The sequence below is a fragment of the Poecilia latipinna genome, unplaced genomic scaffold, assembly GCF_001443285.1.
Source record: "Poecilia latipinna isolate Pla-1442-1.1 unplaced genomic scaffold, P_latipinna-1.0 Scaffold1530, whole genome shotgun sequence".
In the NCBI taxonomy this organism is placed as follows: Eukaryota; Metazoa; Chordata; class Actinopteri; order Cyprinodontiformes; family Poeciliidae; genus Poecilia; species Poecilia latipinna.
Genome location: NW_015114146.1, coordinates 88,547 through 106,771, shown reverse-complemented (window position 1 = coordinate 106,771; position 18,225 = coordinate 88,547). Strand labels below are relative to the sequence as shown.

The 18,225-nt window shown below is 37.5% G+C and overlaps 1 protein-coding gene across 4 annotated transcripts in view; it reads right to left on the bottom strand.

Moving 5' to 3' along the window:
* The window catches only part of gbf1 (golgi brefeldin A resistant guanine nucleotide exchange factor 1), a 57,419-nt gene that overhangs the window by 23,383 nt on the left and 15,811 nt on the right, over positions 1-18,225 (bottom strand). For 2 of the 4 annotated variants that reach the window (XM_015058294.1, XM_015058295.1), the window contains exons 4-9: positions 12,965-13,096; positions 6,125-6,243; positions 5,432-5,540; positions 5,201-5,261; positions 2,414-2,468; positions 563-598 (exon numbers count right to left, since the gene is read on the bottom strand). In XM_015058294.1, the coding sequence (XP_014913780.1) occupies positions 563-598; positions 2,414-2,468; positions 5,201-5,261; positions 5,432-5,540; positions 6,125-6,243; positions 12,965-13,096 (512 nt within the window). The remainder of the gene's footprint in view (positions 1-562; positions 599-2,413; positions 2,469-5,200; positions 5,262-5,431; positions 5,541-6,124; positions 6,244-12,964; positions 13,097-18,225) is intronic. The other 2 variants (XM_015058296.1, XM_015058297.1) reach the window with 1 other exon arrangement.

The following is an 18,225-nucleotide window of genomic DNA, read 5'->3' as shown; positions in this document are numbered from 1 at the left end:
ATATTTGTACATTTTCAACATGTTTTAAATTGTTCATCTTTGCTGTAGTTTGTTAGACCGGTAACCTAATGTGAATTTCTCCATAATCGTAGTTGTGGATAATTGTTTAGGGTTTTACATGTAATTTTTTGTTTTTCTAACATAATTTATTTGTTCCACTAGGGGGCGCCTGCAGCCTATTTATGAACCATGACAGAAAGCTGGTAGAGAAAATGTGACAACCAAAAATGAGTCTTACCTTGAATCTAAATTGATGTTGAATGACTAACTGGTTAAATCCTTACTCCTGCTGTATCGCAAATTTAAGCTCTGATATTTGAGGATGCTATCTACATTGTATTGTATTTACATTTGATTCTACACTATATAACAAGAGGGTTAACTTTCCTTTCACCGTTGATGCAAACCTGAAGGATTTTAGTAAAGAGAAAAAAAGTACACAATAGCGCATAAATATAAAGATGGGATAGAATGACTTCACCCTGAGATTTCTGAAACAGCAGAGAAAAGTTTTCACCCAAAAAGATTTCCCATTACTAGCAACTTAAGCCATTTCCCTTACCTGAACACGTTTGTTTTTCCACAAGATATTGTAAGCCTCAGAAGAGAAAAGGAGGAGGCGCGTGCCCATGATTAGTGACAAAACACTTCATAAGCCAACATATGTCATGCTTAAGCAGGACGGTTCATGCATGGGAGGACAAGTTCAGATTCCAAACTGGGTGAAGGGTTTGGAGCAAAGCACACAACAAGGATACACTGCAGACTGTCCAACCAGCAGGGAACAAGAAATGCAGTAGATACGTAAAAAGGCAATGAAGAACTGAAGCCAGATAAATACTTTATTCATCTAAACATCTCTCATAATAGCCACTTCCCAGAAAACAGAGATCTACACTAAACATTAGAACCAGTTATGTGGGCATAAGAGAGAGAGGAAGTGAGTATTTGCAATTTTTTCAACTGACTATGGTCTAAAGAAGTGAAGCGTTATTGATAGTGGAGCTGTTAGTTGAGAGACTAGTGGTGCACCGATGGCAGTTTTTTTGGCCGATCGCCGATCTTTAAAAAGCCTGACCTGCTGACTCTGATTTTGGCCGATGCTATTTTTTTTTTTTTTTTTATCTAAAATGTCGCTAAGTATAGCAAGAAAGGTCACTGAGTGGGCAACAGTGGGGTGACTATTATTAACTGCAAATGTGCAGATATAACCTGGTGGTCATATCTGTTGATATGGTGGGCCGGTCTATCAGTCAAACCTCTCTCAGGAAAGCAGAAGAGGTCAGCGGTTGATTTTTTAGGCCTTTGCTGAGGTAGATAAGATCGGTGGATAAGATCTGCTTCATATACAAGTATCGGCTGATCACCGATCTCTCAAAATTAAGGAAATCTGTGGCGGTAAATCAGCTGGCCGATAAATCGGTGCACCCCCAGCAGAGACATCCTTGAGTGTTCAAAGAAAACCCGAGTGAAAAAAAGTGCATCTCAATTTCGACTGCTTCTCAATAAACACACAAATCTGCTTTTGTCACCTCAACGCTACATTAATTTGTAATATTCAAATTCGAAAGGTACAACAGTTACTTACACTGCTGTTAATAGTTTAGTTGACTATTTAAATGCCTAACTGTAAGAAATCTCTGTGTTAATAAACTCTAAATTGTGTTCATTACATGTGTGAGTGTCTTGCTGTTTGAATGCCAGAGCTGAACTTAATCCTTCATCTATTGTTGTTTTCATACCTAAACCTGGTCAGGCCCACATTTGAAGACAGTAACTAACACTGAACTATTCTGCTGTTATTTTCCTGATAATTAGATGGTGCATTGAATTGGTACATTTGATCTAAATTACTAATTTTATTAGCAACTGCTCTAAGCAATTATTTATAGTTATGCAAATTAATACCTAAGCTGCCCTGATTGTCTTATTTTGAGGTTTAAATGAAAACTAAGCATTTGATCTCCATTTCCTAGTTGATGAATGTTTACAAGAATTATTTTTATCAACTGGAACAATTAAACACTTTAAAGCAAAGCAGAGCACCCTCAAGCACCTCATAAACCACCGTTTGGAAATTGTTAGAATTAATCCGAGCTTAAATAAAGTGACAGGAGCATGTTAGGGGAAAGCTGACATGAGCTGTACGTTCATAAAAGAGTGTAAAAGAACAGTGTAGCCACACTTTTAGTAATTTATGAAAACAGGTAATTAATTTACCAATATCTGAATACTGGGATGTTTTATTATGTACAGCATTCATCTTTCCCAGCTTATTAAGCAATAGTTAACTAAACTACACAGCCACATAAACCACCATGGAAACAAAAAAAAGAGAGATAAAGGTGTACACAAGAAAAAATAAGTGAAATATGTGCAAGCAAATCAAATTTTAGCATCTTACTCTTGTTACCTTTTTCATGTTGGTGCCCACATAACTCTTTGCCTCCTCTTTGAACTGGGGGAGTCTACAAAGACAAATAGTTGAAATAGAGTTTATTAGCAAATATTGAAATAAGCTCAAGGTTGATGCAAAACAAAGCTTAGAAAAAACAATGAAACCAATGATAAAATGAATCCACTTTACATTTTTTGATGCACAGTGGATGCATTGAGATTTTAAACATCTTTTGACAAAAATCTTTTTCATTAGAGTGTACAACAGCAAAGGCCATCATTATATTTCAGCATGTTACAGATAGTTTCCTCTAGAAGGGAGATTCAAGCCTTGTTGGGCTCAGCTACAGAAACAGCATTTTACCAAAACATTTTATGATTGAATTGCTTTTATTTGGAACACAGCAATAATTTCTACTGCCCCCAAAAATTATGTCATATTCATTTTCACATTTTTCATTAATGTATTCTATGGCTGAATGATATGGCTTAAAAATAAAATCTCAGCCAATTCCTACCAGTTGATTTTTTTTTCTTCTGTTTTTTTTTTTTTTTTTTTTTTATCACAAATACTTCTCTTCTCAGAAGCGACCTGAATTCAAAGTCTCAATCATTACAAGCTATAAGGCAAGATAACAGGGCCTGGGCGGGATGATGTCACGCTGGAACAATACATTGCATTGGTTAAGGAAGAAAAAAAAAAATAATAAATCTGGGTTTTCCCCAGTGTATTATAAGCCTGGCGGGCCACCAGGCTTTACTTGTGCTCCCACCAGGCTAAGCATTGTTTATTTATTTTAGTCTTTTTAAAATGTTAGCATTTTTTTTAAGATTCTATAGTTGGTGTTCAGGTATTAATATTCAATCTTTCAATAGCACATAATTATCAAGTGACATTTTCAAACTTCCTGTCAACTTCAAACATTTTTAAACTCAAAAACACGACAGGCCGCTGGATGAATGACTGCCCTAATGCCCAACCACCGGGCTTAGCAAGTTTTCTGGGGGACGCCTTGAAATTTATTTATTTTTTTTTTTCCAAAAATTTAATTTATCTGATTGATTGATTTATCAGTAAAATTGATTGTTCACTCAGCCCTAAAATATCCATCCATTTACTGAATATACATTTTTGACTAATCCAGATCATCCCTTTCCCCAGGGCACCATCCAGCTCACTCTCAGCCCTCTGTGTTGCTACCACTAATTCCTAAAAATAGAAATAGTTCCATTTACCTTTCTCAATTTTATGCCTTTTTATACGTAGATTGTTTTAGTTTTTCTCAGTTTCTTTGGTGCATTTCTCAGAACAGAATTTAAATTCTCTAAACTACTTGTTCAATCTTGATATCATTGTGCCACTTGTACACATAAAAAAGGCAGTTGCTCATTCCTCCAAGTTGCAAATATTTTTGTACACCATGGAAGTGATTATGTACAATTTTCTGCTTTTCCCACATTTTCAATTGCCTTTGTGATATTCATCAAAATGTATTTTATGAGATTATTAAATTGACATTATATTGACAATAGTGGAAGATTGATCAACCCAACCCACGACGATCTGTTTCTAAACATCTGAACCGCCCAATGAACAAAAAATTAAGTGATTTTTAAAAAAAAAATGTTGCTAATGAGTGATATACTTATAACTACAGAGACATTTTTCATAACAAATCCTTCTAAACTACACTCCTATTTTGGTTAAAAATTAAACAAATAAGCTGCAAATGTTCCTCTAAGTTGCTGCAAAGCTAATCTCACGGTGGGAACCCCAGGATCTTCAGGAGAGCCAATCAAACCTCTGCATTACTTTCTGAAGTCACACTAAAATAAGTGCATGGGTGACACTAGGTTTCTGTAGACACTAAAGCTTAGCTGAAAAATGAGATGTCACACCCGGGTGGGCATGCACACACACATGCACACACACACTCTAAGCAGGCGCCTGTAACCCCCCCCCCCTGACATTAACTCCATAGTAATAAAGTGTTGTCTTTCAAGCAGTATTATAGGATGATCTGTGGGCACAACAGATTAACATGCCTAATACTTTCAGCAGGCAATTGAAGTCTCCTCCCAAAAGCTGAGGAGACCTGCTGCTCATTATCCGGCGTTATTGGAGTGAGAGTGCAGCCCGTGCAAACTCACATCTCTATTATTCACAATCACTGGGCAAGTGGGCGGGGAAAAGAGAGCAATATGTCAGGACTGAGAAAAAGATAAGAGCGAAAATAATGAAGGAAATAGTCCGCACTATGCTGATGTACACAAGGCGGCATTTGGTTTCAAGTAAAAACAGAAAAAAAAAAACAAAACAAAAAAAAACAGAAAGAAGCAAAACAAAGGAAAAACTGGGATGGAGTGGAGTGGACCCCCCACTTTGTGATAAATCCTCTGCCAAAGAGCAGAGGTGAAAAGAAGCTGAATTCAAAGGCAATCTGGGTTGGGGGGTGGGGGGTGTTATGTAATGCCACTGATGAATCACTGACTCGCTGCCCCAGCTAACAAGGGAACAGCTATATGAATGCTCAACAAGCCCTTAGAGACATCCATGCAAAGATCTTTCAACCTTTAATTCAAAACTGAAAAAGATTGTGATGAGACATCATCGAGTTTTGAACTGTCCTTTGAATAATAATTCTCTACTGATTGGTCGACCAAAAAAAAACAAGAAGCTGGTTAATAAATAAACGTCTGCTAATTGCAATAGATTGAATCAGAAATGGTGGCTGTAAAGGAAAACTACAAACACAATACCCATCTATACCTTCATGGAATATTAACTTAGACAAACGTTTACCTGGAAAACAGCAGCTGAACCATATCAACCAGTGTGTGTTCTGCAGACTTTCTCAGGAGTTCTTCAAGCAGAATGGGAAAAAGGCATAAGCACCAAACAAAATGACATTATATCCTACCATGAAAAAAAATAAATAAATAATTCTAACAAAGGTTATCAAATTATTAGCAAATCAGTTGGATGTACTGAATTATATCATAGGAGTGTTTGATGACTTTCTGACAAACTCACCACTTAAGCGCATCTCGAAGCAGATTCTAAAGCAGGACTGCATTATTTCGCACACCGACTCATTGGTCAGATGGGCCCCTACTGGAGTCAGGAGCAGAGTCCTGAGGACCTACAGAAGCACAAAAGAAAAAGACCACATTCCAGTTAGAACTAGCTTCCAGCAGTGGCGGTGTCTAGTGAAAGATACTGCTCTCTGTGGCATTACCAAGATTTGTGTGGCTATAAAGAGTTACCCGAAGGTTTGTGTAGAGTATAAAAACAGAGATGTTGAAAAGTGAGCAAAAGGAGCTGACTCGGCAAACTGCATGAATTTCAACATGGAGTTTAAATGCAAATGACATAGCATTTTAAACCAAAGGTCCAAAATCTCAGTGGACCATGCAACCGCACTGGCCACTTATTACCAGCTGTAGGTGGAAGTAAAAGTCGGGTTCTTCACTAAAGATAGTCACATAACGCATTCATATCTGCACACTTTCAGCACTATTAAAATATTTGGAAATGGATTTGAATTTCAAAGCATTACTTGCTTTTCTATTCCAATTTATCAGACATTACTATGCAGGTAGGAGCCAAAAAGGAGGGGACGTTTTCTAAATTTCGTGTTGACAGTTGGTTCCACCAGTACAGATTTAAAGTAGGGATGCACCGATATGGAAGACCGTCGCTGCAAGTAAAACACACATGATGTACCTGAAGAATTTTCATCAAGACCACTTCATCACTTGCGGGGTCTGTTCCCACAAATCTGGCGTGTGTGACTGCATCTGCCATGTTCTCGATGGCCTCCGCAGCAGCCTCATGGTTAGCATCTAGAAACGGACAAGAAATGCAACACATAACTACAGTGCAGCTTAGACTGCAATAACAATACACCTCCAGAGGGAGGAGCAGAGAATCTGAAAACTGTTGATTTAACGCTCAAAACTGTGATCTTAAAAGGCCTTTTCAAGTTTGATCAGGCTTGTACGTTCAGAACGGTCAAATTAATTTTCATGACCAAAGTCGAGAAAATGTAAAAAACCCTCAAGCCTGAAACCTCTTATGCTTTTTAAATGCATAAAAAAAGACTAGAAAGGGAGAATCAGTGATGCACATTGAAACAAGTTAAGATATAAAGACCATCTATGGAAGGTGATTGGTTTGTATCAGAATTTGGTGCAAAAACAGCTAATTTATACTATTAATGGCTCAATATCTAAGGCAACAGTGAACACAAAACCAAAACATTTAAATAAACAAATGAGGATTGAGGGTAGGAAATCGTGAGAATCAGAAAAGGCACCTATAAATAAAACATATTATTATTTTTATTATAATTAAAACAATGAGATGGCAAAGACTTACAGCTGTTCTCTGAATCACGATTCTTCACAAATTTAAGGTTTGTCTCTTCTTTATCTTTACTTGTCCTAGTGATGCATCACAGCTCACATCCATAAAGACAGATTTGAACTTTTTTTAATTTCTAAACATATGGGATCTACTTGTGAATTGAAAATACAAGCTATTTGGCATTGTAATGCACTGAATGCATTACAATGCAGTCCAATACAAGGTCCGCTGCTGAACCCAGCAGCAAAGTCATCAACAACACCTTTTGGTCTGTGAAGTACCTTATCCAACTAAGCAACCCAACAACAAACATCCACATGGTGGATCCCCAATGCGCTTCCAAGCCTGAGATCTGATGACCAGATGTGGCCTTCTGTTGGAAACAGGCTGGGACGAATCGGCTGCCAGAGCAACAGTAGTCTGTGTTTAGGAAATCTGAGAGGCTACCCAGCCATTTTCCCGGAGCCAGCTTGTTTTCCTTTCTCATCTCTGCTAAGAGCAGCGACTCATTAACTAATAAGTAGTGGGGAGAGGAGGAGCAGATGTACGGGTAGAAGGACAATGTCAGGAATTGGTGTGGAATAAAGTTTATAGGGACACCCAACTTCTCTAAAACTAGATTTAAAAAAATATATTTAATTTAGCAAACTACTGTTATGTTTCAAACATTTTGATAACTTTCAGTCACTGCATCATTTTTTATTCAATATTACCTTTATCAGACTCAAGTTATTTCTGTGATCATTGTGGGTTTTTCTTTCATTAACCAAGGGGTACCAAAAATTTTGTCCATGTGTGTGCATATATATATATATATATATATATATATATATATAAATTAGTTAAGATATGCTTCATAAAAGAAGTTGGATGTGACGTGTCCCAGAGGAATATTGCAGGGAAAACATGAGCAGCAGCTGCCTCATTTCTTTTAAACTTCATACCTGTTGATGGGTCCAGCATTCCAGGGGGTTTTGGTTGTTTTTATTCATTACTGTGGATATAAATGTTTCTTAACGCTCTAAAATGAAGGACGTCTTCCCTCTGTTTCCACTAACAGCAGAAAGCGCAAATCTGGGATTTGAAATCAATTGTATCACAAACTGTGGAGGAGTAATCCAACATTTCTCAGGTAGAGTTCTACATGGATAGTCTGTCTTAATCCTAATCACATTTACCCATTTTACTCAATGTGTAAAAGCCAAAGATGGGTTCCTGGAAATGGATCCTAACGATGGCCGTCATTTGCCTACATACCCATCAGGCACTCATGCAGAGTCAACAGAGGGCTAAACATGAGTCAGAAGGAACAGACAGGTCTGAGCAGCTCATTTTAAAAGACCTTAAGCTGCATGTTACTCATGCATGTTACATGCCATCTCGTTATTAGATGCCATCTCATTATGTGATGCTATCTTGTTACTTTGAGATAGTATCTCATTACTTTAAAATATTTTGAGATAGTATCTCGTATCTCAAAATAACGAGATCGTATCTCATAATAACGAGATAGATACTATCTCATAATGAGATACTCATACACGAGATAATATCTCATACACGAGAGATTATTTCAAAATACCGAGATAGCGTCTCATAATGAGATACCATCTCAAAGTAACGAGATACTATCTCAAAAATATCAATATAGTATCTCAAAATATCGAGATAGTATCTCAAAATTCCGAGATAGCATCTCAAAATAATATGAGATACTATCTCATTATTTTTGATATAGTATTGTATTATTTATTTTATTTTTTTACAGAGTGGCAGAAACAGGCTTCCATAATTGTCTATAAAGGACCAATAAGTTTGATACAAACTGTTACAAGGTTAGAAAGGCGAAAGCAACTGCAGATGACTTTCTCAGAGAGTGAATCTGATCCACTGGTCTAAGATTTCTAACAATGGTTGATTTGTCAGCAGTACAGGCACAAACAATGAAGACCCAATAGGAAAAATGGACAAAGAAACAGAAAAGACTGTTAAGAGAGACTGGGTCAAAAGCCAAGCCTTAGTTGCCCTTCCTTTTTAGCTTGAAAAAAGTGTTGAGTCTGGAATAATAATAATAAAAAAAAAATTACAAGGGCAATTCTAGGAAAATTGTCAAATACTGCCAGCAGATGGCAGTATTTGACTAAATTAATGCTTTTTCAATTTTCTGTTTTTTTCTATCTTGATATTAGCTCAGTTGACAGTTACAGGGTGAAAAATTGTTAATCTGCAAGGAAAATCTTGGAGAGTAACTAACTTCTGAATTTTTATATAACAAAACGAAATATTAGCTTAAGTCTGCTAAAAAGATAATAACTGAAATAGAGAATATTGAGGACCGAGAAAGAAAATGCTTAAAAAAGAAGGCAGAAAATGTAACTGAAGTTTGTAAATGGGCAGCAGGCAAGAGCAGAAGGGTATGTCTTCTAGAGGAAGAGCTTCACAATTCAATTATGATTCAAAAAGCTATGACATCACAGTGCATTTTCATGGTGAGATGCTTCACTGACAGATTTCTTTCAGAATTATAATTTTCACCCATTACTTATAGCTACTGCACGTAACTTTAAAAATATGTTTATATGTTACGAGGCATGTATCACGTGAATATATATGAAAAAGTTTGATGAAATGCGACATGGCCATTAAAACTATCGGATATGTATTTGATTTAGTGTGGCACAAATCAGATTTTTATTTGGAACTGGACTGTTCAGACTGCCATGAGAAAGTCTTGGGCATCATTTGCCTGCAGTGTGTATGCAGCCTTAGTGGCACAAAACCGTTGTTTTCAAACCAGAACCAGATCAATTTAACATATGGTCCAAAATTACAAACTATCACTTTCATTAGACATACTGGGAGTTTGCACATTATATGTATTTGTAGAGAAAAATGCTCCGCTACCGCAGTTATATTTATAGTGAAATAAATTTCAAAAAGGTATGATGAAATGACTGGATTAAGACCGGCATTTTCCAATAACTGTAACAACGACAATAAATCTATTCACTGGCTAGTAACAACTGCACTTGCAAGCTGCATATCAATGTCAGGTTCTTTGACTGCAGCTGTTTGGACGGTGTAGGGACATTGACTCAGTTGACACCATCTAACCAACATCTGTTTATACATGCTTGTTTCACACTTAAAGCAACTGTGAATATTTCCATGATGAGGGTAAAAAGGACATTCAGTGCCAATGATCCGCCAGCAAAAGTAAGACTTTGCATTAATAAATAGACTGCTCTCCTTCAGCTAATTTGACGATGTTGCAATAATTGCCGAAAGTATATTCCCTGATGAGTCAAAAAGTATATTTCCACAGCAGGAACCTTTTGTGGCGAGTTGGGGAGTTTTTAATCTATGTATATCCTGAGGTAGATTAAATGAACCACAGGAACCCAAGATTCTTAATCATTTCCACATCAAATAAGATTTTTTTTTTCTCCATCTATAAACAATGGCTCTAAATTCACATTGACATTCCATTATCCTTATCCTGTTTAATCCCACCGGCAACAATTGTTGTCAGACGTTTTTTGGCAGCTAATTAAATGTTTTAAAGTAAAATAATAGTCCATCTACTCTAAGCAAAATCAGTTTCATGTAGCTAGTGTGAAAGGTCACATGACCAGACCTCTTTACCTCCTGCCTGTACCGTTGGAGGCAAATGTCAAATCTCAAACTCGTACAACAAGAGGAACTCAGTAAAATATTTTAACAGATATAAATAAAATATTTTGTACACATATTCTTTCAAGAGTCTTCAATTGATATAAAATGAAAATTGTATCCCTTCATCCATCTTTTAATCATAAGAGTGGATGTAAGCATGGCAACAATTAGACATAGACAGCATCATACTACGAGTCAGTGGTTTTGCTGTTTAGTCTATATGTCTTGCTCTTTCCACACAGCTTAAAACTATCAAAAATTTTAGATCTTCTAGACATCAAAATGATGTCTTCTACATCACTGTCATTCCCACAGTTGAAAAAACTCCCTCACAGAAGTGGAGGTGAATTTAGAAATTGGGTTGGTCAGACTCTGCAAGGAATTGAGGGGACAACGGTTAAAACAAGAGTCATACCTGGTGAACTTCCCTCTTAGAAGATACATTTGCCTACAACTAACTAATCCACATTCATTAAAAACCAGTTGGGATGAATCCGATTCCAATGGCTCTGAGGGCCAGGAACCACTTCAATATAGACTCATTATGAAAACAGATGAAGATAATGCCTTTCACTGGGGGTTAGATACGCAAGGTTTTGACAGCAATGGGAATCACAAAAATCCTTCTCCTTATGTACAAGGAATGTACACTGGAATTGGATATGCACTCAGCTGAACAACAGAGTCCTGTGAGGCAGAAGTCAGGATGATTATGATACCCTCAAGTATCTGGGTTTATGATCATGGATTAAAGATCCACTCTGCATCATCCCATACAAGACTTGGGAAGAACGCTGTGCCGACTCTGGATGCAGAGGGAGACTGCAGCATGTAGAAGGCCAGTATCAAAACGTGTAATAGGTGAGAACTGATCTCAAGAAGCGAGTGGTCAGTGAGTGGAAACGTCTGGCCTCATGACAGAGAATATTTCAAACACAGTTTGTTAGTTGCAATTCTACATGATTGAATATAAAATTTAACTTTCCGCAAAATGATAAATGATATGAAAATGTTATGACTGTTGACAAAATGAAGCAGAAGTGCTTCGAGGGATGGTGGAAATGTTCATCCAGAGCATACAGTAAGTTATAAGGCTGATAGTGTAGAGCAGAATGTCCATTTGATTATGAAATAAAAATCAAACCATTCATTGCTGGGAATAAATTAAAAGTTGTTTCTGATATCAGTATTTGAAATGCATAATTGTTGTTTTTCCATTTAGTTCTCTTTGTGTATATGGTCATGACAAGAGAATGGGCAATCCATAAATAGGAGGGGACATTACTCTCACTAGATTTTTTTTTTTTTTAGAAATTCTGAATTTCAAGACTAACAATTGCAAATCATGTCAGTAAGATGTTTTCATGTATAAAATCTAAAAATCACATTTAGAAAAGAAAAGGAAGATGACCGCCGTATAATTAGCTGAAGACACTGAGATTCTGAATGAGGGATAACTGAAGAGAGAAGCAGAGGGAAGACTGGAATAGAATACGTCAGTGAGGAGCAAAACAGACAGACGCTTTGGGATTAAAGTGGTGAGCCACAAAGAGAAGGATTTTTCCGGCTTCACCTTTATTTATTCCCCCCCCAAACATAAGATTATGATGTTTTGGATTTTTTTATTTTGTTTTGTTTTGTTTTTTCTTTTTCCAAAATCTTTGTTTTTCAGCAGCAGCGCAAAGTGACCAGCAGTTGATTGGTAATATTACATTTTTGGTCTCTCTGAATCTTGGACCATTATGGCCCAGGGTTACAGCTCACTGGTGTTCGTCACACATGCAGCAGTTGCTTCCAGCATTATAAGTGTGTAGCTGTTCAGGCACTGAGGGCCCCGACCACTGCAGTCACCTGGGACTGGCCCCTGCTTTGAGAAGCGGCAACAACCAAACAGAAGTGTAAGAGCTGGAGAGGGGAACCACTTTCCAGTGCAGAATCGCACAAGGTGAGGCCCAGCTGCTGCTATGGTTGTGTTCTAGAGGTGTAAAATAATTTAACAAAAGAAGATTTTCATTTGTTAAATCATGGCTTTGAAGTCAGAATTTAATAGGTTTTCTGTACTTTTCAATGAAGGCGAAATATACAACAGGCATCATTTTATAACAGTGAACAAACAATGTTAATGTTTTCTCAGAATTTCAAACACTGGCCAGTTTAGAGTTGATCAATTTATTGAATCTAACAAAATTTCTCTAAAATAGTCAATAGCTGCATTTCTGTGTATTTTGCAAACAAGCTTTTTAAAGCTTTGAGGCAGAACGCAGAATTCTGCAAATGAACATTCTGCATTTGTGCCAGTTTGAAACACTATTTGTTAGGCATATACACATGCCAAACCTAAACAGTTTTATGAAAAATATTCGGTATTTGCATTACTAGTAGTGTTTTCATGTTTTGCCATAATTCATTGGATTAGATTAAGGAAAGTTCACTGAGAACATATAATTTTAGAAGATGAAATCACAAAATCCCATTAAATAAAACACAGAAAAAATAAAAATCAGCAAAGTCGTTGTTTCTTACCTATAAGGCCATATGAAAGAAACTTGTTCACAGAGGTAAGGGCAAGCCCGGTAATTGGCCCAGTGGTGTCTTCAGAGCGCACAACTTCAAGGAACGGCCGCATGAAAAGGTTGGGTTCCACATCTGAAAGTTCTGCAGAAGAGGACACAGTTAGTCCCAAAAATGCAACAGATTCATCTTTTTTTTAAATGCACAGGCTCTTTGACTGTACTGCAAATCACATGTACCAATTTCGCTTGAGATAAGCCCAAACTATTTAAATCATAACTCTATCCAACTACTGTTTGATAATGTCATTTTCTATTTTTTTTTTTTTTGTCTTAGTTTGGCTATCAGGCAGAGTTTACTGCTCCAAACCCCTGATCCTGCAGGTCAACACTTTTGGTGATTTTCCTGGGGAAGTTTAAGCTTAGAACAAAAAAAACAAAAACAAAAAAAAAGACAATAAAATCTCATTCATACATGAGGTTCCAACAAATTTATCAAATAAAAATTACACTAAATATAATAGATTACGATGTACTAATGGAAAATTTGCTTTAAATTTGCAATATGCAAAATAAGGACAGAAGAAAGGCAGGAAGGAAGTAAGGAAAGATGGAAAAAAGAAAGGAAAGAAGGAAGGAAAGAAGAGAGAACAAACTCTGTAAGTAGTATAGGGGTATATTTTCTATACCCCTATGCTTTTCCTGTACTTTTCGAGACCTTTAAAATAGTAAAAATCAAAAAGTCCAGGGTACCTTGAGTGAAGTGGGCTGCCCTTTCTACACAACTAAATCTGACCTCACCTATAACAAGAGAAGCTTGATCGGACTTAACTTCAGCAAAATTTGGTGCATGTAAACTTCTAGTTGTCAATCTCATCTAATGTTGTGTCCTCCACAAGCTGTCAGTGCATATAGTTGCTTGACACTTCCTGAAGGGGTGCAGCAGTGAAGAAGTGAAGAGTACAATAAGCAAGGCAAAGTCCCATTCTTTGACGCAGTGGCACAAAACCAAACACTGATGGTTATTGATCGGGACCTCTTTGGCTGTTAAATTAAGAGTCAGGGTCCTTGACTTGTGGTGCCAAGGCTTCTTAAGCTGAGGAGAAAACCAGCGGTTTAACAAGACCAGAACTACTAAATGAAATCCAGGGAGGATTCTGTTGTTCATCTGCTGAGCAAAAAAAACATATAAGACTGTTATATTTTCATCCATCTGCTGGGAGAGGTTTGATACATGTCAGCTCACTACAGCCCCCGTTTTTTTTCTACCCTCGTCTCAATCATCCGTATTTTCAGTATTTGGTCCCCGTGTTCTTCTGAACGGGACCGACACATGCAGAAGGGGGCAATTAGGAAGAAACAATGCTGTTGAGCTCCACATGGTCATTTCATGGGACCTCACTGGTATTTATCAGTGCAACCTTAGCAGGCAATTTGAAAAGCCCTGGAGAAATTAAAACTTTGAAATTGTTTGGGAAGACTGCTGTAATTTCTACTGCGGAGAAGCATTTCCTTATGGGGCCATATAGAATACACTTTGCATTTGTATTTACACAAAGCAACGTTGTGGAGGCAGCAAGAAAGACGAAAAATGCACGCTAAAATTTTGATGAAATCAGCTCTAGTAGAAGCTCTAATCAATCGGTATTATGGTTGTCAAGTTTTGTACAGCGAGTGTATATGTCTAAGCTCAATTTTCAAAACAATGTACTTTTTTGATTCTTTTTTCAGAGCTCATGTTGCTTCAAGTTCTATTTATCCATAACATACGTAAAAAAAAAAAAAAAACATCTAAGTTAACTGAAATACTAGGGCTGCACCGATTGCAGTTTTCTGGCCGATCAACAATTACTGATGTTTAACAGGCCTGACCAGCCGATTCCGATTAGGGCTAAAAATTTTTGTCTGAAATATTGTTGTGTTTAGCAATTGTAAATAACATCTTCCAGTAATATTTTATACTTCAACACAACATTTTTCTAATACATAAACATTGTGGGCTGCCGGTAGACTGCCCTGGTGTGCCCACCACCAGGCTTTGCAAGTTTTCCATGGGAAACCCTGAACACTGTTTAAATTGTAATTTGAGGAAGTTCCCTAAAACGGCATCTCTAGAAATTATTTTTAGTGAATACTTTGTGGATACGCAAATAAAAAAATATGACCATCCTAGTTATCACAGGTCATCTTCAGCCAAGCTGGATGACGTAGTAAAATTTCGTCCACAGTTGACACCGTCATATACATTTTTTGTTGTTGTACAAAACACGAGTTAATCTGAGTCTGACCATGTAATTCACTTATTTTGTTTTGTTTAGTTTTTTTTTTTCATTGTTACTTGAATGGCATCTTTATACAAAGTTGCAGCTAAATTGGTAGGAAGACTTTTGTGGCTCAAGTGGCAAGGGACGCATCCTCGTTCACCTCACCTTAACTGTAGGGCAAGAGGAGGAAGAGGAGAATATAAATGTACCACAAGCCAAAAAGAAAAAGACAGGATGAGCTGAGAATGAGGACAGATTTGACTCAGTTTCACCAGTTCCGTTGAGATGGCCAAAAATAACGCCTGATGAATATTCAAACGCAGTAAAAATTAATCTGTGGCGACCACAGACATTTCAGACCAGTCATTTGCACTTACACTAAGGTGATAGAGGACAATTTCAGAAAAAAGAAATCATTTGAATTAATTTTAGCCAGCTGTATTTCTAGAACTGAACGATAGTGGCCAAAAAGCGAGTTGGCAAAGAGAGAAATCTTTGAGAGAGGACGGAAAGGCAGGTGGTTGGATGTATGGCAGAGACTCTCAGGCAGCAATACAGGGAACAGCTGAGAACTGCGACGCAGCTGGAGGTCGGCTGGAACGCTAGAGATCTTGTCACAGGAATTTTGCAGAAACCTCATTACTGCTCGTTTTCTTTACATAGCTTTTTTTTTCTCTCTCTCTTTAGGGGTCTTAACAACTGCAGCAGTCTGTCCAAAGAGGACTCTAAAACATTTCACTAATAGAAGCCATTGGAATTGTTATCGGTTGGAACACAAAAACTACAGCGATAGTAACACAACACAAGTTGCTGCATTTTCATAACCATGGCAAAAATCTCAAAATGACCATTTATGAAAAACGCACAAAACACGAACTATAAAATGCAACACTGGACTGGTGAGTATTTTGTTTATGAGGATCATAAAACTGATGACAAACAAAGACAATATAAGTTACTGTACTGAGAAGAAAAAAGTAAAGAAGCCAAAACTAAGACGAAACTGTGCCATAAGGATGTGTGTGTATGTGTGTGTGCATGTGTGTGTGTTCCATCCTTATTTGTTTCACCTGCTGCACTCCTTCAGCTCTTCACTAATGGCACTCCCCAGGGGTGCAGGGGATTTCAGAAACCATGCACTGTACAGATCAACCTGACTTTGTTCACACAAGACACAATAGCGCACTGACACAGAGGCTCACGCTGCAACCGCTGTGGAAAAAAACAGTGAATGGACAATGACCGTCTCACAACAAAGATTCTACAACCAAGTTCTCATTTTTGAAAAACAGCCGCTATATATAAAAAAGAAAAAAGAAAACGCTATCAAAACATGATCATTTGATAGTTAATTATACTTCAATAACTGTTTATGGTCTCACATAATCTTCAAACTAAAACATAAAAATGCAGAGAAATACTTTTTACTATCCAGGAAACTGAACTTTTAGAAACAGAGGAGCTGGTTGCTAATTTAAAAACATGTTTTGCTATAGTTTTGCTAGTCGCAATGTCCCTGGTCGCACCTCCACATAGACTTTGAATGTAAACCAGACACTCAAAATGCGTTTGGTGTGAACGCACCGTAATTGCTGCTGCCGCCAGTCTGGAGGAGCTGTGTGGGGGAGGACCAGGGGAGGGGTGGTCCATGTGAGCTGGACTGGGGACTGAAGCTCCAAGGTGGAGCTTTGGATAAATAGGCGGTGGATTGTAAGAGCAGGCATTAAGGCACCCATGAAAAGTTGTCATGGGAGATTCAAGAATTTATCAAACATGCATGAATGAATCAAAGCAAGACTCCTGGTGTGTCTGGTGAGAGAATGACATAAAATATAAAGATAAAAAATGTCAACTTTGCATAGTACTTCTGCCCCCTTAGTATTGTTAATATTTCATGACGATTAAATGTCAAAATGTCTTTTAAAGAGGCGTTTTCCTTTTTAACATGAGCCTCTAAAATCAGTGTTTCAAACTGCTCACGGACCACTTGTGGTCCATGAGTGCCCCTAGTGGTCCGCGAGATACTGCATGTAAACAACCGGTTATTTGCCGTGATGTTAGTTCAAAGTGAGATGCTACTAGTTGCTTATCAAAGAATTGTGTTAAAAATAATATTGGATAAGTGGCTTAAAACTGGGATACTCAAAAGAAAAGCTGCAGACACCGGTGGAAAGAAAACAACTCCAGGATTATTTATATGATCAGAGGAAGCTGAGTCATAGCTGCTGAGTGTTGATGTGTCGTTCACTGGCTATTGGATTCTTTGAACGGCTCTATGCGGTGAGGGTGAATTGATAAAATCTTAAAAGCTTGAATGAAGTCACTTGCATAAAAACTCAAACAGAAATGTCTTAATGATAACATAGCTAGGCTAACCATAACAGCAATGGTGACTTCAGTACAACAGAAGGGAACATTTCTAGTTACTGTTGCCTCCATGACTCTATGGTAGGGAAACATGCCTATCAAGTTTATCCCCACAGGGGCACTGAAATGCTCTGTCCAGAGGAGTGGGAGATGGCCCGGGGTTGACTTCACAAACAAAAGGCGACAACTGTCATAAATGACTCCCCTGTGGGTCTGCATGTCAGCCATACTACTAACATGGGGTAACGGCAATGGCTTTGAGAGACCGTGGGGCCAATAGGGCAGCCTCTCAAACAAGCAAGCTGCTGCATGATGCTTTTACATACAAAATTATAATAAGTAGAAATTTAGTCATTTATTGATATTGTGAAGTTTTTATGGTTTTGCTGTTTTTCTATAAAAGAGTACATCACTGATTTAAGGATTGGGTGGCGACTCACTTTAATCAAAACTTACAAACTCGTCAGTCCAATTTTCTACCAACATTGGGTTTATATTTTATTGTTTTTATTTTTTTATTTTTTTACTTTTAACTCAAAAGGAAGAGGGGTGGGGAAGCATGAAGCCAACGAAACGGAAGCACCTTAACTACTGTTGTTCACACAGCACTTCATTTGTATGTATATGGTAAGTGCACCACCTT